This window comes from Rhincodon typus, chromosome 32, assembly GCF_021869965.1.
Source record: "Rhincodon typus isolate 14 chromosome 32, sRhiTyp1.1, whole genome shotgun sequence".
NCBI lineage: Eukaryota > Metazoa > Chordata > Chondrichthyes > Orectolobiformes > Rhincodontidae > Rhincodon > Rhincodon typus.
In genome coordinates, this window is record NC_063363.1 from 20,864,953 (window position 1) to 20,887,828 (window position 22,876).

Sequence of the window (22,876 nt, forward strand, 5' to 3'; positions counted from 1 at the left end):
TTTATTAGCTGTTTTTAATTTTAAAAATGCTGCTGAACCATTTTGTATCATTGGTTAAATTTCCAAAAACTGGAAATTATAGTCAGTTCTTCCTTTGCTGAATATTCCTGAATTTATTAATAACATTTTTGATTTGGATGCTAATTTTATGCATTCCATGCAATCACAATGGTCCTGTATTAGCTGGTGGAGGGCACCTTGCAGCAGTTACCCTGATCAATTTTTTTTTTCCATATTTTTATCCTAATTATGATGCAAAAAGTTGGCAAGGCCTTTGGGACTTTCTGAATGTCGGGTCCAATGATCTGTCTCCTTAACCAATTAAATTTAAGGAGAGAGAATCACCGTGAAAGAGGGAGAAGAGAATAGGGTGACTGAAACTAAGATTAGATACAGAAGAAGTATGGTCAAGAGAGGGGAAAAATGAAAAGTAAGGAAAAAACACTAAAAATTTCAAGGAACACTGTCAGGAGTGCCATTTCACTGTGTCATTGTTCTCTTTCTGAGCCTCCAAGAGTGAGTCAGTCTTCATTAACAAAGCCATTATTACCAGAACTAAAGCCTTTACTAAATACAGCATGATTCATTGATATTATTGATGTAAATTGTGCAATTTTATGATCTAAATATACGAGTATTTGCCAGTTGATTATTCAGAGTTCATCCAGTCAAAACATCCACAATTGTGGATGTCATGTCCAAAATGTTTACCAGTAAAAACTGGTTGTAGGCATCTTTCATTAGAATGTCAATGAATAAAATGTCCATAAGAAGAGAGAAGAATCTGATCCTAAAAGTCAGTTTTTTAATTTATGAAAAATAATATTACTGGTTCTCCCGTAACATTGCATATTGAGACCAAATGTTGTTTCGAGGCAAAGCAGAGTAAAGGCCAAAGGTAATTAGACCAAGGGCATGTAGACATAATCCAGTTCTCATTTTAAAGTCATGCATTCTGACCCTGTTGTCATATTTTGATTATACATTAAATTAACTTATTGTTGTAAATGCAGCTACCGTCTGTGCTGCCCCTGCAATGCCTTCACTGGAAGAAGGGTGTAATTACATTGTGATAACTTTACTAGATTTCTGTTACAACTGTGGATGCAAAATTTAGAGGGATTAAGGCTAAAATGATATTAATTGACACAGGCAGGTAATGTATGGAAACGTTTTTTGGAATGTAGTGATACAGAATCAACAGATGTCTGCATAACAAGACTTATGTAAGCATGCAGATGGTAATCAATTGTACCAATTATTTGACAAACATCTCAAATGAAACCTGTTCCTTCTCCTCTGAGCCTACATGGAAACTTTATTTGCTTACTGATTTTTTTTTTTCATTTTATGCAATGTCATTTGTAATTTATCTAAAAACATTACATTCTGATCTAACCCTTTATTTCACTTGCTTTCTGAACTGGGATAAGGCATCGTCAGATTATGTAACCCAACTGAATTGAGGCTATGCACGTTTTGAATAATGTATCAGGGTATTAATTTCCTCATATGCATGACATCACTATTATTGTTGCATAGTTATAAAGGGAGAAGAAACAGACACAAGGAAGCACAAAACCAAAATTCATCTTGTAACATGCCACGCAGCAAAAGCATTTTGGGAGTTCTGTCAATGACCTTCAAGACACTAACAATATAGTGCCGAACCATATTGATTAGAAAGTTCTATTCCCGATTCCTAATTGGTAATGAATATTTGATGATTGCAATTGGCTTAAGCACCAAAATGCTACATGAGAGAAGTCATTGGGTTTGCCTTTCCTGACCATTAAGCGAAGACTGTTTTTGGAAAATGTATTTGTTTATCTACTAGGATTTTGGTTAGACTCATGCTGTATTTTGAAATCATTTCACCTGCTTTTCTCAACAGCTAGCCCTTGTAAAAAAAAATCTCACGACTGTCATAATTTACATGTGACAATTAAAGAACTGCAAAGTCATGTACGTGTGGAACTGCAGGAGATGGGAGAGATACTAAACGAGTATTTTGCATCAGTGTTTACTGTGGAGAAGGATATGGAAGACATAGTACGTGGGGAAATAAATAGCGACGTCTTGAAAAATGTCCATATTACAGAGGAGGTGGTGCTGGACATCTTAAAACGCATAAAGGTGGATAAATCCCTGGGACCTGATCAGGTGTTCCCAAGAACTCTGTGGGAAGCTAGGGGAGTGATTACTGGGCCCCTTGCTGACATTTTGTATCATTGATAGCCACAGGTGAGGTGCTGGAAGACTGGAAGTTGGCTGGCGATGTGCCACTATTTAAGAAAGGTGGTAAGGAAAATCCAGGGAACTATAGACCAGTGAGCCTGACATTGGTGGTGGGCAAGTTGTTGGAGGGAGCCCTGATGGACAGGATTTACATGCATTTGGAAAGGCAAGGACTGATTAGGGATAGTCAACATGATTTTGTGCATGGGAAGTTGTGTCTCACTAACTTGATTGAGTTTTTTGAAGAAGTAACGAAGAGGATTAATGAAGGCAGAGCAGTGGACTTGATCTATATGGATGTCAGTAAGGCATTCAACAAGGTTCCTGATGGTAGACTGGTTAGCAAGGTTGGATCACATGCAGTACACTGAGAACGAGCCATTTGGTTACAGAAGTGGCTCGAAGGTAGAAGACAGAGTGGTGGTGGATGGTTGCTTTTCAGACTGGAGACCTGTGAACAGCTGTGTGCCACAAGGATTGGTGCTGGGTCCACTGCTTTTCATCATTTATATAAAGGATTTGGATATGAACGTACGAGGTATAGTTAGTAAGTTTGCAGATGACACCAAAATTGGAGGTGTAGTGGACAGCGAAGAAGGTTACCTCAAGAGTACAACAAGATCTTGCTCAAATGGGCCAACAGGCCAAGGATTGGCAGGTGGAGTTTAATTTAGATAAATGTGAGGTGCTGCATTTTGGAAAGGCAAATCAGGGCAGGACTTATACACTTAATGGTAAGGACCTGGGAAATGTTACTGAACCAAGAGACCTTGTTGTGCAGGTTCATAGTTCCTTGAAAGTAGAGTTGCAAATGGATGGATAGTGGAGAAGGCATTTGGTACACTTATCTTTATTGATCAGTGTATTAAGAACAGGAGTTGGGAGGTTATGTTGCACTGTACAGGACATTGGTTATGCCACTCTTGAAATACTGTGTGCAATTCTGGTCTACCTGCTATGGCAAAGATGTTGTGAAACTTGAAAGGGTTCGGAAAAGATTTACAAGCATGTTGCCAGGGTTGGAAGGTTTGAACTGTAGGGAGAGGCTGAACAGGCTGGGGCTATTTTCCCTGGAGTGTCAGAGGCAGAGGGATGACCTTATTGAGGTTTATAAAATCATGGAAACCATGGATAGGTTGAATAGCCAAGGTCTTTTTCCCAGGGTGAGGGAGTCCAAAACTAGAGGGCATAGGTTTAAGGTGAGAGGGGAAAGATTTAAAAGGGACCTAAGGGGCAACGTTTTCACACAGAGCGTGGTGCATGTATGGAATGAGCTGCCAGAGGAAGTGATGGAGGCTGGTACAATTACAACATTTAAAAAGCACCTGGATGGGTATGTGAATAGGAAGGGTTTCCAAATTGGACTAGATTTGTTTAGGATATCTGGTCGGCATGGATGAGTTGGACTGAAGGGTCTGTTTCTGTGCTGTACATCTCTATGACTCTTAAGTGCTACCCTGATCTTCCCCCTACCAAAATGCAGCACGTCATATTTGTCTAAAATTAAACTCCATCTGCCATTCCTCGGCCCGTTTGTTTAAGGTCCCATTGTACTCTGAGGTAACTTTCTTCGCTGTCCATTTACAGCACCAATTTTGCTGTCAACTGCAAGCGTACTAACCATACCTCTTATATTCACATCCAAATTATTTCTATCGATGACAAAAAGCCGTGGACCCAGCACCGACTCTTGCAGCACACCGCTGGTCATGTTTCCAGTACAAAAAAACAACCATTTACCACCACACTGTTTCAAACCTTTGAGCCAGTTCTGTATCCAGATGATTAGGTTTCCCATGTGATCCAACCTTGTTAACCAGTCTATCATGAGAAACCTTGTCGAACGCCTTACTGATGTCCATAGAGACAGTATCTGCCAGTTTGCCTTTATCAATCCTCTTCACTGCTTCTTCAAAACTCCATCAAGTTAGTGAGACACAAGGTCTCACACACAAAGCCATATTGACTATCCCTAATCAGTGCTTGCCTTTCCAAATACATGTAAATCCTGTCCATCAGGATTCCCTCCAACAATTTGCCCACCACCGATGTCAGGCTCACCAGTCTATAGTTCCCTGTCTTTTCCTTACAACCTTTCTTAAATAGTGGCACAATGTTAACCAACCTCCAGTCTTTGGGCACCTCACCTGTGGCTATCGATAATACAAAATATCTCAACAAGGAGCCCAACAATCACTTCCCGAGCTTCCCACAGAGTTCCAGAGTACACCTGACCAGGTCCCAGGGATTTATCTACATTTATGCATTTTTAGCCATCCAGCGCTACCTCCTATAATATGGACATTTTTTGAGATGTTGCTGTTTATTTTCCCACGTTCTGTATCTGCCATATCCTTCTCCACAGTAAAGACTGATGCAAAATACTCATTTCATATCTTCCCCATCTCCTGCAGTTCCACACATGGGAGGCCTTGCTGATCTTTAAGGGGCCTTATTCTCTCCCTAGTTATCCTTTTGTCCTTAATGTATTTATAGGATCCTTTTGGATTCTCCTTAACCCTATTTGCCAAAGCTATTTCATGTCCCCTTTTTCCCCTCCTGATTTCCCTCTTAACTATACTCCTACTGCCTTTATACTCGTCTTGGGATTCACTTGATCTCTGCTGTCTATACCTGACATATGCTTCCTTCTTTTTCTTGACCAACACCTCAATTTTTCCAGTTGTCCAGCATTCCCTACACCTACCAGCCTTGCCATTCCACCTGATAGGAACATACAATCTCTAGACTCTCATTATCTCATTTTTTGAACGCTTCCCGTTTTCCAGCCATCCCTTTACCTGCAAACGTCCACCCCCAATCAACTTTTGAAAATTCTTGCTTAATAACATCAAAATTGGCCTTACTCCAATTTAGAACTTCAACTTTTAGATCCAGTCTATCCTTTTCCATCACTACTTTAAAACTAATAGAATTATGGTTACTGGCCCCAAAGTGCTCCCCCACTGACACCCCTGTATCCTCCCCTGCCTTATTTCCCAAGAGTGGGTCAAGGTTTGCACATTCTCTAGTAGGTACATCAACATTCTGAATCAGAACATTTTCTTGTACACATTTAACAAATTTCTGTCCATCCAAGCCCTTAACACTATGGCAGTCCCAGTCTATGTTTGGAAAGTTAAAATCCCCTACCATAACCACCTTTTTTTTTTTTTAACAGATGACTGAGATCTCTACAAATTTAGTCCTCAATTTCCAGCTGACTATTGGGCTGGTCTACCATACAAGCCCAATAAGGTGATCATCCCTTTCTTATTTCTCAGTTCCATCCAAATAACTTCCCTAGATGTATTCCCAAGAATATACTCCCTAAGTACAACTGTAATGTTATCCCGAATCAAATATGCCACCTCGCCTTGTCTCTTGCCCCCCCCCCCACCCACCCTTTCTATCCATCCTATAGCATTTATACCCTGCAACATTAAACTGCCAGTTTTGTTCATCCCTAAGCCACATGTCTGCAATTACAATGATATCCCAGTCCCATATTCCCAACCATGCCCCCGAGTTCATCTACCTTTCTTGTTAGGCCTCTTGCATTGAAATAAATGCTTTTTAATTTATCAGTCCTACTTTGTTCTCTGCTTTGCTCCTGCCTGCCCTGACTGTTTGACTTGCTCTTTTTCCCAACTGCACCAGTCTCAGACTGATCTCTTTCCTCACTGTATCCCTGGATACCACCACCAACCCCACCCCACCCCACTCCACTAGTTTAGATCCTCCCAAGCAGCTGTAGCAAATCTCCCTGCCAGTATATTAGTCCCCTTCCAATTCGGGTGCAATCTGTCCTCCTTATACGTGTCACTTCTACCCCAGAAGAGATTCCAATGATGCAAAAATATGAATCCTTCTCCCCTGGACCAGCTCCTCAGCCATGCATTCATCTGCTGTTTCTATCCTCCTGTTCTTACCCTCACTAATTCGTGGCACTGGGAGTAATCCAGATGTTAATACCCCCCAAAGACCACCTTTTTAAATTCCTGCCTAACTTCCTATATTCTCTCGTCAGAATTTCATCCTTTTCTCTTCCTATATTGTTAGTTGCAATTTGTACGATGACTTCCTGCTGGTCCCTCTCCCCTTTGACAATATTCTGCACCCACTCCAAGACATTCTTGATCCTGGCATCAGGAACGTAACACACCATTCTGATGTCTCAGTGTCGGCTGCAGAAAGGTCTGTCTGTGGCTCTGACTAGAGAGTCCCCTATCACAATCAATAGCTTGGAACCTGACGTACCCTTCGTTACATTAGAGCCAGTCTTTGTACCACAAACCTGGCTATCAGTGCTACATTCCCCTGAGAGTCCATCACCCCCTACGTTTTCCAAAACAGCATACATGTTTGAGATGGGGATAGCCACAGGAGACTCCTGCATGACCTGCCTCCCCCTCCTACCTTTCGTCGGTCGCCCATCTACCTGACTGTGTATCTGCGGTTCATCTCCTTACCTGCAACTGCCATCCATCACACCTCCTAGCTCCTGTAAATTCCTCATTGCCTCTAACTACTGCTCCAACTGATCCATGTAATCCGATAGGATTCGCAACCAAACATATTTCCTGCAAACGTAATCATCAGTAACATGGAAACTCTCCCTAATCTCCCACATCCATTTCTTCATTTGATTCACTTCCCATGTGGTCACTTCTTGTCTGTCTTCCTCCTTTTTAAATTGCTGTTGTTTTGATCTTGTTTTCTCCCCAATGTGCCAAAACAATGCAACAACTTATAAAAACAGTAATTACTGCCCCAAGAAGTTGTGGAAATCAGACAAATCTGAAAATACCTCAAAAAAGGAGCAGCTGTCACATCCACAATTTTCCCCTATCCTCCATCTTGGATTACCCAGAATCCTCTGGCCTTATACACTAAATGGTAAGGTCCTGGGGAGTGTTGCTGAACAAGGAGACCTTGGACTGCAGGTTATAGTTCCTTGAAAGTGGAGTTGCAGGTAGATGGTATCGTGAAGATGGCATTTGGTATGCTTGCTTTATTGGTCAGGGCATTGAGTATAGGAGTTGGGAGGTCATGTTGTGGCTGTACAGGACATTGGTGAGGCCACTTTTGGAATGCTGCATTCAATTTTGGTCTCCTTGTTATAGGAAAGATGTTGTGAACTTGAAAGGGTTCAGGAAAATTGACAAGGACGTTGCCAGGGTTGGAAAGCTTGAACTATAGGGAGAGGCTGAATAGGCTGGGGATATTTTCCTTGGACCGTCGGAGGCTGAGCAACAACCTTATAGAAGTTGACAAAATCATGAGCATGGGGTAAAATTTAAAAGGTCCCTAAGACACAATGTTTTCACGCGGAGGGTGGTGCATGTATGGAATGAACTCCCAGAGGAAGTGGTGGAAATGGTACAAATACAATATTTAGAAGGCATCTGGATAGGTATATGAACAGGAAGGGTTTTGAGGTATATGGGCCAATTGCTGGCAAAGGGGACTAGATTAATTTAAGATGTCTTGTCAGCATGGACGAGTTGGAATGAAGGACCTGATTCCATGCTGTACATCTGTATGATTCTAAATCAAAATCAGTTAATTTCCACCAATATGAATCATTTATTAATAAAATCTGGTGTTTCTTGAGCTGATGAAAGAGCCCTGCTTTCTGTTGAAAGATTTATTATATCAAACTATAACCAAATTGTCTTCAATTCTTATGCAAATAAATCTTGAAATAAAACATTATTTTTCATGTCTCAATCCTTTTCTGTCTGAAGGTAAATGTGTGTGAAAAATGCTTGTTTTTGTGAACATGTCAAGAGAAATGTGTGTTTATTGTTGAAAGAAATGGGTAACAGATGTCCTTATAGTGTTATGGGGGCCACTTTACATGAACCAGTAAGTGCAGGGAAGCTCAATTGCACCTTACTGTTTAACTGTACTGATCCTACCTCTATTGTTCACCTGAAACGAGCAATTAAAATACATAATTATTGATTTAAAATTCATTGAAGAAATAATACTTTAGAGAATATACCTTTCCATCATAGGTTTTGAGTTGACAGAAATGGTCAAACTAATGGTGTGTCTCTGCAGCTGACACAGAATATGCATTATTCCCATGAACTGCTAAGAACCAGTAATGTGCCAAAATAATAATAAACAGGGTGAGACATTGGCCTAGTGATATTGTTGTTAGACTATTAGTTCAGACTCACATTGTGGATTGCTGGAAAAACCCAACTGGTTCACTAATGTTGTTTAGAGAAGGAAAGAGCTATACTTATCTGGTCTGGCTTATATGTGACTCCAGACCCATAGCAATATGGTTGACTCTTAACTGCTGTCTGGACAGTTAGGAACACGCAATGATTGCTGGTCCAGCCAACGATGCCCACATCCCATGAATAAATGTTTAAAACAAAAGCTTTGACTAGAAAGTGAATTTCCTCTACTAAGTGAATCTTTTAGTTACAGGATCAGGAGAGAGCATGTTTAAAAATCTGTCACTGTGATTGTAACTCCAAGCATAATTGTGATCCTTATGCCGGAATAGTGAGTAATAACTTGATTTTGTTTGTGAAATACAATGTAATTAAACAGGAAAAATATACAGATAACCATACCAAAATTACTTAGCAAATCAACTTCATGAAAGGTTGTTCGAATGTAGCCAAGTTACCATTGAGGGTGATATTCAACTTGCTGCGTATGACACTCAAAGCTTTAAGAATCAATGGTTAGCTGTCTCAAGATCTCACACAGCCAAGAAGAACTTGCATTGTGCAACTGTTTCCAATGGTAGCTAAATCTTGCATCTTACAACTGGCATAGTCCTACAACTGAGATAGAACTGTCTTGAAGTTATCAACAAATGAAGAATCACCTTCGGGCGCTGTAATGGGCACAGAACCAAAAGCAGTCATACTCATGTTTCAGAGATAACAAGGTGTAGAGCTGGATGAACACAGCAGGCCAAGCAGCATCAGAGGAGCAGGAAAGCTGACGTTTTGGGCCTAGACCCTTCTGCTTGGCCTGCTGTGTTCATCCAGCTCTACACCTTGTTATCTCAGATTCTCCAGCATCTGCAGTTCCTACTATCTCTGATAATCATGTTTCAGGTTGCTCTTCAAATCACAGGCCTGCCTGATTAATATCATATGTTTTAGGATTAACGAAACAGAGCTTGTTCTCTCCTTAATGGCCCCCCATGCTCCCTCCTCCAATCACACTTTTTCAGTTGCAGTATGCTTGGCTGAGCACTGAATATCTTGCCCCTCATGCCATGAAATTCCCTTCTGACTGTTGCAGTTAATAATTTTAGTAAATGGGTTACTTATGCCTACTGTTTCTTTCTGAGAGGCTATGGTAACCACCTGTATATAGTTGAATCAATATTCAAATGAATAAAAGTTGCTTCTTATTTACCAAAATTTAAAGATGTTCAGTTCCAGAAGGTTGAGTGAGGGTAGCATTAACCAAACCCGTTAATTTTATAAGAAAAGTTTTGTGCATAATTATCAGACTGTTTGTTTGTTTTGTGCAAGATATCCACTGGAGCCGGATCAAATAATTTTATTTTTGCATGTTTCCATTTGTTCCGGTAAGAACGTCATTAACCTTGGAACAATGAGAGGATTGTCAAAGCTCCAGGGTTTTCATTCCACAGTTACATAATGGGCCAATAGCTGAAAACAAGGTATTGAATAAAGCTATATTTAGATACAATTTAGACAGTTTATACTTCATACTACACGGGCAGCACAGTTGAGCTAAGGGAAAAAAGTGCTTCAGCTGTGCTATGTGAAAGAATGTAGTCATTATATTTGAGAAAATGCCATCTGAAGAAGCATGAAACTTGCCTTTTCCAACAGTAGGAGATTTTCTTTCAATGTTGTCTTCTGTGATTCTGGCTGTCAGTTGTAGGAATGAACATTTGCATCTTGACACTAACGTCACCATTAGTCAGGTCATGTCAAGTGCATGCAAATCATCTGGCACAAGAATACATCGTCAATTCTCTTGACGGGTCAACACACTCCTGTGATATCTCCATTTCCTATCATTCCCATATGCCATGTTTTTGCAATTGCAAATGTTGAGGAGCACAAGATGTGAGATGGATAACAGAAAACCTGTATCATGCATTACTATCCAATTCTTGTCAGTGATTTTCATGTATTGCACACATGAAACTATAGTTTTTGGGTCACTGGGAAGTCAATCAACTTTGTCATGGACATAAAATTGGCTTAAATGGAAAGAAAATCGGCAAGGACCATTGCATATAAAATATACAACACGTTATTTGTCCCAACCACATTTATGTTCCACTTGTTAACGAAAAACTATATTTATTCATGTTATTTATAAGCATATCACAAAACAATTCAAGTTGGACATTATAGAAGATTGAATGAAAAGTTACATTTCTCAGTTGAGCATTTGCATTCTTAGATGCCTCAATCCAAATGCAACATTGGAACATTTACTAAATATGGCCAGAAATTATACGTATTTCAGTTTGAGTTTCACTTAAATGATCTGCTATTCTTCCTCATCTAACTCCATCAGCGTAACCTTCTGTTACCTTCTCCCTGATGTTTCTATAGATTTCCCTCAGATGCATCTATATTATTCACCTCATATCTAGTTTTGAATATTCACGCTTCAAGCATACTGTCCCAATATTTTTAATTTTGAATCAACATGTGTTATGTAGTATAATTGAGGAGTGAAACTTACAAAATTAAATTGAGAGAGACTCAACCTAATATTAATAGAGAACCAATGACTAGCCCCCCTCTTTTCAGACAGACATTTAACTAACATTGTGTTCCATTCCCCTTAGTTAAAGAACAACATGAAATAACAGCTATGTCATTGGTTCAGTATCCTCTGTACTTCTGGTTTATTCAGCCTTTTGCATCTTGTACTCTTCTTTTGTGTAAAATGTATCAGACATACTTGTAACTCAGCAACCTTTTCATAAACTTAGAAAATGTTAAGCAGCACAAGAATTTGGATGTGGATTTCTTTAAAACAAAAGTAATGTCACATAATGCCACAAATTGATGTTAGGGCTTGCATAAAATGCCATCGAGGCAGTTCAGAATCTGTTGTTAACCTTAAGGCAGCAAAAAGAGCAAGTAGCCTGGAAGAAAACTGATGCATTGCCATTTGGCCAGTCTTTATCTCAATTTAGATCACTGTATTAATTGTGCAAGGTTGTTGGCAATTTTCATGGTTATACATATAGCAAATCAACTGCTTTGCTTTTCAAAAAATATGTTTCAATTCTTTATCAAATAGTGGTTAACTGTCTAAAAGGTATCACCGTTTATTGTGATTATTCCTATTGAAATAAATTAAAACTTGTTTGTCAAGGAGCATACTGCTATCAGGCCTGCTTTTCTATTGAATTCACTGAAGTACCAAAAATGCTAAACTGCTGGACTGCTCCGAAAAAGAGTCATTTCGGAATTGAAATGTTTAATTCTGTTTCTCTGTCCATAGATACTGCCAGACCTCTTGAGTTTCTCTAGCACTTTGTCTTATTGCAAACTGGTGGATTTGTTGCTGTAAACATTCTGCTTGAACTTGATTTATTTTGGTCACAACCAAGACATTCTGGTCAAATTATTCTTTATTGCTACAGTATTTCTTCAAATACATGATTTCTAGTTCTTTCATGCAAGCTTTTGAGAATCAAAATTCCACATTCTGGAAAAAGCTACAAAAAATATTTCATTGCGCCATTACCTTGCAAACTAGAGTTCATCACTTCAGTACAAAATCAATCTCATTCTGAATGTAAATGCTTCTGCATGTTGTGAAAGAGTTAGAATTCTTTTACTGTTGCAGTGATAATGATATCACAAAAAAATTGCAAAATGTTTTATTTGAGAAGGTGTTGTCTTTTTTGCTGCATACCACAAGGGATCAAGATTTTGGCTCCATATATGTTAATAGGGTGAAAAGATTGCTTATTTTCCATCTCCTGTCCCATCAGCCTGTTGCTGTTATTCAGATCAGTTGAAATGTTAAAATCTATGATTCTATGATATCTGCCCTAGAAGAATATTTTTGCCAGTCCTCCCTTTGTGTGTTCCCTCTCTGTGATGGCTCCGATCTGGAATCAAAAAAGCACCACATATATACTCTAACAGAGAGAAACTTTGTCATTCAGTAGCATGAGGATACACCATTGTGCTGTTTCCTGTACAAACTTTTCATTGCATTATCCTCTACCCAAAGCTCAAAAGAGAATCACATCTGTATAATATTTAAAGTGGATTCTAGTTTTCTTTCATCTTTCTTCCTCTTGGAAACACAATCCTCCTCCTGAGCTGCTTTGTGATTTTCAAACCACCCCGCCCACTCTTCCCACTCTGTGACATTGCTCCATCTCCCAGCAACAGTTACAATGTCACTCTGCCTCTTCCATCACCACAATATTTTTTAAAAATCTATAAATATTGGTCAGACAAAGCCAACTCTGCCAGCCGAAGTTTAAAGTTACTGACTAATCCAGGATTTCACACCACAAGATTGAACAAGTGAGTATTTTTCCCATTTCTGATGTTTATTCTATCTTAAAGCTCAGGGCTTAGTATTTGACTTGTTGCCCATGAAATGAAGCCAGTTCTATTAAGGGCAAAACAACACTTTTCAAGTTCAAACTTGAGAGTCGTGGAGCATAATTTTTGAGTTATTATTGTCAAAACAGAATTAAATAATCAAATTTTCAGTGAGTAAATTACTTGTATTGCTAAACTTTGCTTGGTGCAGATGTCCGAGTGCACTGTAGCTGTCTAAACATTATATTCATGCTGCTTAACCCCTTTGCTCAAAAACTTATGACTAGAAACCATGTTAGCACTCTGTATGAATTTGTAAAAATAACTCTCTTAAATAAACTTCTTTTCTATTGCTGCACAACAGATTATGGTAAAGTTTTTAATGGAAAAAATTGTACTTTGTGCCATGATTAACTAATATAATGTAGAGTATTTTTCTTACAAACCTGCTTAATTTTTTTATAAATCCTAGTTTTCCTGGAGTATTCTAAAAAGATGAAGAGTCAAATGCAATTATAGTACAAGGTCATAAATATGGCTCCCCTGGTGATGCAGAAAGATTATTCAGTGAGATACTGAATACATAAAAACCAGGAAGGCCCTAGAATTGTTGAGTGAGTTGCTCTTGGCTAAGCAACAGTAGAAAGGCTAGGAGGAGCTGCTGCAATGAGAACCCAGCTGTGATGTTGACCAGAAGAGCTTCTGGGCTTTGAGCAGTTTGATGGCATGATGTATTAGGGATCAGACAGAAATAATGTGAGAGACGAAAAGAAACAATAGGAGTGCAGTGATGAGGTTTATAAGATTGTTTTGTAACCGTGTCTTTAAATGTAGGGGAACTGAGAAGGTCATTTGACCTGCTCTGAAATCTACTGAGCATGGATAGTTTAATTAGAGTGATACTGTAAGGTGGTTGCAGTTGGAGACAAGGATAGTAGTCTTTGTGTTTACAATGATTAGACTACAGTTCTCCCAACGTTGCAGAAAATATTGAGTTAAAAAATTGGTGTTGTGAATTGTCCATTTACTCCTAAGATGAAAGAGGATTGGGGTAAAGAAGAGCGAATCCGCATTTCTACCTGGATGCAAGGCTAATGTGTTTCATTGCATGGCGATGAGTGCAGTAGAAACCATTTTTGAGGTCAGATTACACATTACCTAACCAATCAATAAAACTCACAGAAAGCAGCAGACGTGTGTGGTCAGCACAGAAAATAGCAGCTTGGCTTTGTGAACCTCCATAGCTGGATGCAGGAGATCTATGTCTTTGACTGAAAAGAGCCACCCTGCAGTCACCTAAAGTTTCCAAGAGATTCATCTTGGTGTAAACCAGAGGGTAAGAATCATCAGGACAATGTGTTCATTTAGTGTTCATAGTTAAATTCAGAAACTCTCCAATTTGGTAAATTCCCCAAATTTTAAGGGAAGTGCCTGGAGGCAGTGACTTCAAGTTACTACTCAGCGAAACAGGGAATTGAAAGCTGGGTGCATCTGTTGACTATGAGGAATGTATTTGCCATAAGGACTGTAATTCTCTTGGAAGCACGATGTGTGATAAGTACAAACTCCATTGTGCAGGTTACCTCACAGAGTAAATAGTCTGTACTCAATAGAACTTACAGGTTTTAAAATGTGAAATTTTGTTTCATCATTCTCTTTAGCTATGAACCCAAAGTTCAGTTTTTTTTTGTTTAAATGTTAAATCAGTCTTTGCAGGGATTCTAAGAATGCGCTTAGAATCAACCATCTACAGGATAAGAGAAAATGGGATAAATGACTAGGAATAAAAGGATGATGAAGTAAAATGTATCTTGCAGATCAAATCAGAGTCAAACTCTCAAATGCAGGATAGATCACTCATGTAGGAGCATTTTGCTGTATTTATACTAGGCAATGGCACAGGAATTTATATTATAAAGGAATGTTAGACAGCGATACGCAATCTAGGGCTTTTCCAGAAAAACTGAATCATCGAGAAACTGCACAACAGTTGTGCATAATACAGGAATACTGCACAGATGTATGTAATGCAGAGATATTGCACATGGACTTTAATAGAATGTCATGCAACTGTATCGAGAGTTGCATAAGAATTGTACGTAATAGTTCATGCAATGAGGTTTTATTGCAAGCGTGAAAATTGTTTTATTGATAATTTTGGTTGACCTCTTCTCCAACTATTAGCATTAATCTCACCCCATCAAGGCTATGTAACCTAAAGAGGGATTACCTTGCTACTCTTTATTATTGGGAAAAGTTACCCAGATAGCAGTATCATGGGGAAAGACTGTAGAACATATTTCTCTTGTGAGCTCGATCTTGTATATACAGAATGTGCAAGCGGAAACGAAAGTATACTTATTGAAAAATAAAGGTCAGAAACTTGTTAACCTCCTGGGATGCCGAACGGAAGGAATTTTAAACTGATTAACAACTGAAAAGAAATGTTGGCACAAGGCTTCTGAGTGGCTATACACATGCAGCTGTGATACTTTCTTACAAGATTCTCTGTTTTTGTCAACAGTACTGCCAGTAATTCTGCTCGGAGCACCCCAGCCTGCTCACCCATCCTGAGGAAACGATCAAGATCCCCAACTCCTCAGAACCTAGAGGGTGAGACAATGGTGGAGAAGGGCTCAGACCATTCCTCAGACAAATCACCTTCCACCCCCGAACAGGGTATCCAGCGGAGCTACTCTACCCAGTCAGGTCGAAGCAGCAAGAACTCCAAGGTGAGAGCGGAGTTTTGTGGTAAGAACTGAGGAATTAGTAATGAAAGGAGGGTGTGGGGTGTCATTACTATGAAAATATTTTGTACCTTTTTGTGAGTACTGCAGGCCCATTATTGAGCAATATAGGAATGTGGTAAAGTCTTGCAAATAATCATTCTGAGGAAAGGCACACTTACGTTGAAGAAATTAAGTTAAAATATTCAGGGATTTTCTAAGTCCTACTTGTTTAAAAATACTAGTTAATATTCTAATTGTTTTTACAACTCTTAAGAGTAGTTAGTTTGGTTTTTTTCAAAGAGGTTCCCCTGGGTGCTGTACTTGTGTTCTTGTGAAATCTTTTTCATTTTGCTCATGTTAGTAGTCATTAATTGACTAATGTCCAAATGACTTTTCATATTTATGATGTAATTTACAGTGATCTGTATAACATCAAGTTTGTTTTTTGTCATCATACCCAATTTCTTGTGTTTCAAAGCTTTAGGGCCTGTTCAATGGTTAATTTGATTAGGCTTCTATAGATTTGTCTCAGACTTTCAGAGGGGGCAAGTCCCAGTTCAATCTTCAATTTATGCTAAGGTAACTAATCTCAGATGCATCAAAAGCACACAGGTTTAAAATTTACTTCAGCTGCCTTGCGATACAGAGAAGAAAACCAGTCAAAATATCTAGTCCTCACCAAATATTTTCCACATACTTTCTAATCCACATGTTCGATGATGTTATTATACACCTCTGAAGCAGGTGGGGCTGGCATCTGGGCCGTCCGGTGCTGAAGTAGGGAGACACACAGCAACACAAGAATATTCACCCCATTCCTTACAACTGCCTAGTTTTTAATGCATGTCAGGTGACGACTGGATTGGCTTTAGTGGTAATACATTTCATGATTAAATAACCCACTGACACTTATTGCTGGATTTACACAATTATCATTTGGACTGATTATCTGTGGAAATATACCCTAACAGTTGAATACTTTGGAGATTTAGGAGTAACCTGGAATTGGAGGTCGGGCTAACCAATTATACAACCAAAACCAAAACTGTCAATTCGAAAATTATTTCATGCTTCCTTTAAGAAATCAAACGTTCAACTCTTTTCATGAAGCAAGGATAACCTGGCCTTTCTCCAAGTTATGGCACTTCTATATACCCATTGTCCACCATAAAGAAATAATAATGAAGTAATATGTTAATAAGTTTTAACTTTTATTAATTATTCATTACTTTGCATTTCCTCTTTTAAAAAAGAAGCTAATTTACGACAAGGCAATAAAAATGTCAATCATTCATGTAGTCATACAGCACAGAAACAGACCTTTCGGCCCAACTTGTCCATGCCGACCAGATATCCTAAATTAATCTAGTCCCATTTGTCAGCTTTTTGCCCATATCGCTGTAAACCCTTCCTATTCGTATACCCATCCGGATGCCTTTTAAATGTTGTATTTGTATCAGCCTCCACCACTTCCTCAGGCAATTCATTTCATATATGTATCACGCTCTGCGTGAAAATGTTGCCCCTTGGGTCCCTTTTGAATGTTTCTCCTCTCACTTTAAACCTATGCCCTCTAGTTTTGGACTCCGCCACCCCGAGGAAGAGACCTTGGCTATTCGCCCTATGCATGCCCCTCATGATTTTATAAACCTCGATAAAGTTACCCCTCAGCCTCTGACGCTCAGGAAAATCGCTCCAGAATATTCAGCTGCTCCCTAAAGCTTGAAGCCTCCAACCCTGGGAACGTACTTGCAAATCTTTTCTGAATCCTTTCAAGTTTCACAACATCTGTCCTGCAGCAGGGAGACCAGAATTGCGCACCGTACTCCAAGAATGTCCTAAGCAATGTCCTGTAGAGGCACAACATGACCTCCCAACTCATGTACTCAGTGCACTGACCAATAAAGGCAAGCATACCAAATGCCGCCTTCACTACCCTATCCACCTGTGACTCCACTTTCTGGGAACTATGAACCTGCACTCTAACATCTCTTTGTTCAGCAGCAATCCCTAGGACCTTACCATTAATTGTATAAGTCCTACCCTGATTTGCTTTTCCAAAATGCAACACCTCACATTTATGTAAATTAAACTCCGTCTACCACTCCTTGGCCCATTGGCCCATCTGATCAAGATCCTGTTGTACTCTGAGGTAATGTTCTTCGTTGTCCACTACCCCTCCAATTTTGGTGTCATCTGCAAACTTACATCCAAATTATTTACATAAATGACCTCTATAAATAACCTATTAACCTATTCAGATCTACTAAATTAGCAACAGCAAAAATTGCAGGCACTTGCAACCTGTTATTCTTGTCTACATAAACATTTTGCAGTTGACAGATAAAATCAAACAGCTAAAGCTGTAAAGCAAGCAGCATTTTCCATGGGACTCTGCTAGCTCAATAGTCCATTGGAGTTTTAGGTTCTGAGCCAAACATTATATGTACTAATTTATAATATGCACCAATGAAATCCTTCCAGACCAAGTATTATGTTCAATCTAATTTTGATAAGATTATCAATTATCTTTCCTTTTTTCTTGCTTAAGTGTCTTCAAATAGTTTTTGGACTCTTCCAGTGTAACAGCAACATTAGCTTCTCTGGTAAATATTGAGACAAAGTAATTATTTTTAATACTTAAAGTCATTTTATTGTAATTATCATTAGGCTTAATGTGGCTGTTCCTCAGTGTACCTATCCATATTCTGGTTTTCCTCATCTTACTTAGGTGTCTGCAGAGTACTTATTTTTTTACTTCCTTTTAACTTAAATTGGTAGTTCTTCATTTCCAAACTCTGTAGTCGGTTATGAAATTGCAACTGTGTTCGTAACAAAAAGGCTCGCAACTGCATCAACCATAGCCTGTAGAGGAAACCCTTTCTTTATAAAACATTCAAGACAGCTTCAGGAGATCAGAGCTACCTATAGTACTTCAGGAGGTAAATGTGACTAATGTACACAACCCTTGATGACTTTGTTTCAGAATTTTGAGGGTAGCTTGTTCCATAGGGTGATAAGCCTGCTGAAAAACAGATTGATGATGGCTAACCAGATTGCTAACACCATAACAACATATATCAGTAAACGAAGGTGTAATTATAGATTTCTTGCCTCTAGGTTGGAAACTTGCATTTCAAATCCACTCCAGAGATTTGAGCGCAAAAATCTAGGCTGATGCTGCAGTTTAGTGTGAAAGAATGCTACACTCTTGAGATGCCATCTTTTTGAAAGAGACAATAAATCAATGTTCCATCTGTCCCCTCAGATGAGAAGATCCACTATGCTATTTTGAAGATTACCAAGGAGTGTCCTGGCTAATATATATTCCTCAGTCAATATTCCAAAGTGCAATTATCTGATCATTGTCACTTTGCTGTTTGTGGGATATGTCTACGTTATTTAACTACCAATAGAGTGCATTCAGGCATCCTTTAGTAGCAAAAGGCCCTAGATAAATTGAATTTTTTAAAAATTTAAGGTAATTTTCTCTATGCACGCTATACTAATTATTTTGATGAACTTACCCAAATTTGTGGCATCTATCTTTTCACAATGCAAAAAAACTCAAAAAGCCATCATGAAAACTGGAAGCGTGCAGCTATTGTCGCATGCCTGAAGAAAGCTTGTTAAAAGTAAGAATGATAGAGTAATGATTTGAATTCTCAACTTCTTGCAGATTAACTTTGAAACTCATTCTAATAGACGTCTTGTCAGCTTTGGAACAACTTGTAACTAAAGGCAGTCAGTTTCAGTTCATTTTTGTCTATGCCATATTTCTGATTTTTTTTAAAAAAATTTCTTTTTACATAATTTCCCCAACCATACTGTACACATGATTGTCCTCTGAAAGAGTGGTAAGGCAAGAAAGGTGCTCTTAGGCCTTTGCAAGGTCTCATCAGCTGAACATTTAGGAGATATTTAAGGATTAATGGGGTGATTTATTCTTCAGTCATTAACACAAATGATTTCTGAATCTCTGAAATGAACTCCAGCTCATTGATAACCAATACGCTTAAATATCATCCTTCCATTTGATGGGATGCAGTGATACATATCAGCTGCACATTAGACCTCCTCAACCACATTGTGTTTAAGCCAACCCAACTTACCACTTGGCTTTAGGAAACACCCCTCTGGACACAAAACAAATACCCCTAACTCTATTTGTAATGTTACTGAAGGAAAACTTCGGTCGAAAACATCCTCCCAAGTTAACAGATGGGGGGGAATTTCCCTATTTGCAGTTAGCTTGTTTTGTTATGAGGCTCATGGCACCTGGTCCGCAGTGTGTAGGAACAACTTTTCTGATGCAGAGTTTTGCTCTTCAGTTCACAAATTTAGCAACTAAGCTCTTTGGTGCTCTTGTGCACCTTTCCTAAGGAAGCACATATAGTGTTAGAGTCATTGAGCTGTACAGCACAGAAACAGACCCTTCAGTCTAACTCATCTATGCTGACCAGATATCCTAAATTAATGTAGTCCCATTTGCCAGCATTTGGCCCATATCTCTCTAAACCCTTCCTATTCATATACCCATCCAGATGCCTTTTAAATGTTGTAATTGTACCAGCCTCCATCACTTCCTCTAGCAGCTCGTTCCATACAGGCAATATCCTGTGCATGAAAAACTTGCCTCTTAAGTCCCTTTTAAATCTTTCCCCTCTCACCTGGTTAAAGAGGTGGAAGCATTCTCCACTGCTGGGACCTCTGGCTTTATGCCTCTGGCACCTAATGGTGCCAATGAGCTGCACACCGTTTCAGATGCTGTATGTCAGGAACTGGCTTTCACACTGTGACTAAACTCATGACCCAGAGGAAGGGGAAGTTTGTGACCCACTTCACTGACTAGGACCTGGAGGAATTGGTGGATACGAGGGCAGTCCTTTATCCAGCTCACTGCCACAGGAGACCACACCACCAGATATAGCAAGCCTGGAAGCATTGTAGCGTGGGGCAGTGCTGTGTCCCAGGTGAATATGAAGGCCCAGAAGTGTATAAAGAAGATCAATGATTTGCTGTATTTCACAAAGAAAAGTGCCATCAACTTCATGCTATTTCACATTCTAACCCTGTTACAGTGGCCAAGCCCCATTGTATAATTAGACAAGTCCCTTGATTGACTGTGACGATTCCCACTACTCTTCATCCCACCAAAGGACCGCACACTTTGACTTCCACACATGATGATTTTGTTTTATTCATTGAGGGCATCGCTGGGTAGGCCAGCATCTATTGCCTATCTGCAATTGCCCAGAGGGCAGTTAAGAATCAACCACAGTGCTGTTGGTCTGGAGTCACATGTAGGCCAGACCAGGTAAGGATGGCAGTTCTTTTCCCCCCAAAAGGCATTAGCAAACCAGATGGGTTTTTCTGACAATCGGCAATGGATTCATAGTCATCATTAGACCCTTAATTCCAGATATTTATTGAATTCAAGTTCCACCATCAGCCAAGGCAGGATTTGAACCCAGGTCCCCAGAACATTACCTGGGCTTCTGGACTAACAGTCCATTGATTATACCATTAGCCCATTGCCTCCCCATTCTTAAAACAGATGCAGTTTGTTTACCACATAAACTGCTGGCACATTCTGGTGTTGATATAGTACTGTGACACACAGCAACATGTCCACTCCTGCTTTGATGAATAGATTTTGAGTGTACAGCGCTCCCCCTTGTCAAAGGCTGGCTGCATCTCCTGCAATGCTAAATGCAACATAAGCCATAAAGACTGGCAGCCTGTTTCTGAGCACTGAAGATTTTGTACGCTTAAAAAAACAACAGTGAACTACGGAGAGGCTGGCATCCTCAAGTGAGTGCTAAACTGAGTGAATGCTAAGTAAGCCAGGAGCCATAAGATGATCTTGTGCAGTTGATTCAGATGCATGTGTATCCCAGCATAAAGCAACCTAGAAGATGCATGCGAATGGTAAATGCACCTGAGTCCCACAATAAAGTGTTGAACTGCTGAACTGGTATCTGCATTGAACTGTGAGCAGGCATGACAATGTGGTAAGGGTGTTGTTTTGCTAATGCCAAGATGAAGAGGTGAAGAGTTGAGAAGAATTCTGGCCGTAGAGGGAAGTTATTATGGAGAAGCGTGATGGCCTGGCCTGGCCAAGTATTTGATGAGCTGTAATTATCAGGTGCCTGCATTGTTCACATGTTGAGAATTTGCGGTGTCTAGTTTCTTGGTGAAGGAGAGGAGAATTGGAAGTGGCATATAAATCAGGCTAATTGGGGCTTTCAAGAGATGTGAATGCATGACAAAATATGGTAGTTGCCACTCAGTTGCAAGATCCTGAATTCACCATTTACAGCTTGGAGGGGAAAAGTGGGAAAAGTTATTCTCGATGTCAAGAAAAGACTTCTTCATTCAACCTGTATATTCTTTGTTGTCTTGCTCACACCACACTGGAAAGAGGAAATTTCTTCCAATTGTCCCTTTGTCTCCAACCAAACATGTTAATCTCTTCTGCAGCATTTCAACAACCCTCAATAGAATATGGACTAGATATAGCCAACGTGGCTATCTGATGTACAAATAGCACTCCAAAGCCTCCCTTTGGCTGTGACTGCCAAAGTCCTGAACAAACCCATGGAGCATGTGATAACATCTTAGCACTGATTTCAGTTTGAGGGCAGCACTCTGGAGTCATATTTGCTCTTGAGCCTGGCATTGGACTTAGGAAAATTCATCTTAAAGCTGTGATGACAGCTGCTGGTTCTGAAGTTGCATTAAAGGAGAGAAAGAAAGGAAAGAAAATTGGAGGAGTGGGACCTGTTCTTCTTGGAGAAGAGAAGCTTGAGTGGAGATTTAATAGAGGGGCTCAAACTATTAAGCAGTTCAGATACACTAGAGAGCAGAAGAGTCCAGAACCAGGGTACACTGATTCAAGGTGAATGACAAAAGAACTAAAGGTGAGATGATTTTCTTTATGCAGCGTGTGGTTAGGATCTGGAATATATAACCTGAGCGTGTTGTAGAAGCACATTCAATCATGGCTTTAAAAAGGCAAATGGAGCTTGAGAGAAAGATTTGCTGGGCTATAGAAAAAAGATAGGGTAGTGGACTAGCTGAATTGCACTAATAGAGAACCAGCACAGATCCATAAGGCCAAATAAACACCTGTGCTGTAACCATTGTATAATTGTGTATGCTACATTTAATGCAATGAATTACCAACCAAATTAGATCTGAGCCCCCACTATTAAAATATTGAAATTGGCCAGAAGAATCAAAATGGTTTCTACTTATAATGGAATGTAAAATGGGGCAAAATAAAAATTGAGTGCTAACATCGTCAAATTTTTGCCAAGTAGTTTGACCTAATATCGGAGCTTTTTGCTGTAA

At 39.4% G+C, this 22,876-nt stretch overlaps 1 protein-coding gene across 1 annotated transcript in view; it reads left to right on the forward strand.

Moving 5' to 3' along the window:
* The window catches only part of LOC125486704, a 227,948-nt gene extending 212,395 nt beyond the window's left edge, over nucleotides 1-15,553 (forward strand). The window contains exon 4 of the mRNA XM_048615370.1: nucleotides 15,316-15,553. Coding sequence (XP_048471327.1) covers nucleotides 15,316-15,553 — 238 coding nt within the window. The remainder of the gene's footprint in view (nucleotides 1-15,315) is intronic.
* The last annotated feature ends 7,323 nt before the right edge of the window (nucleotides 15,554-22,876 follow it).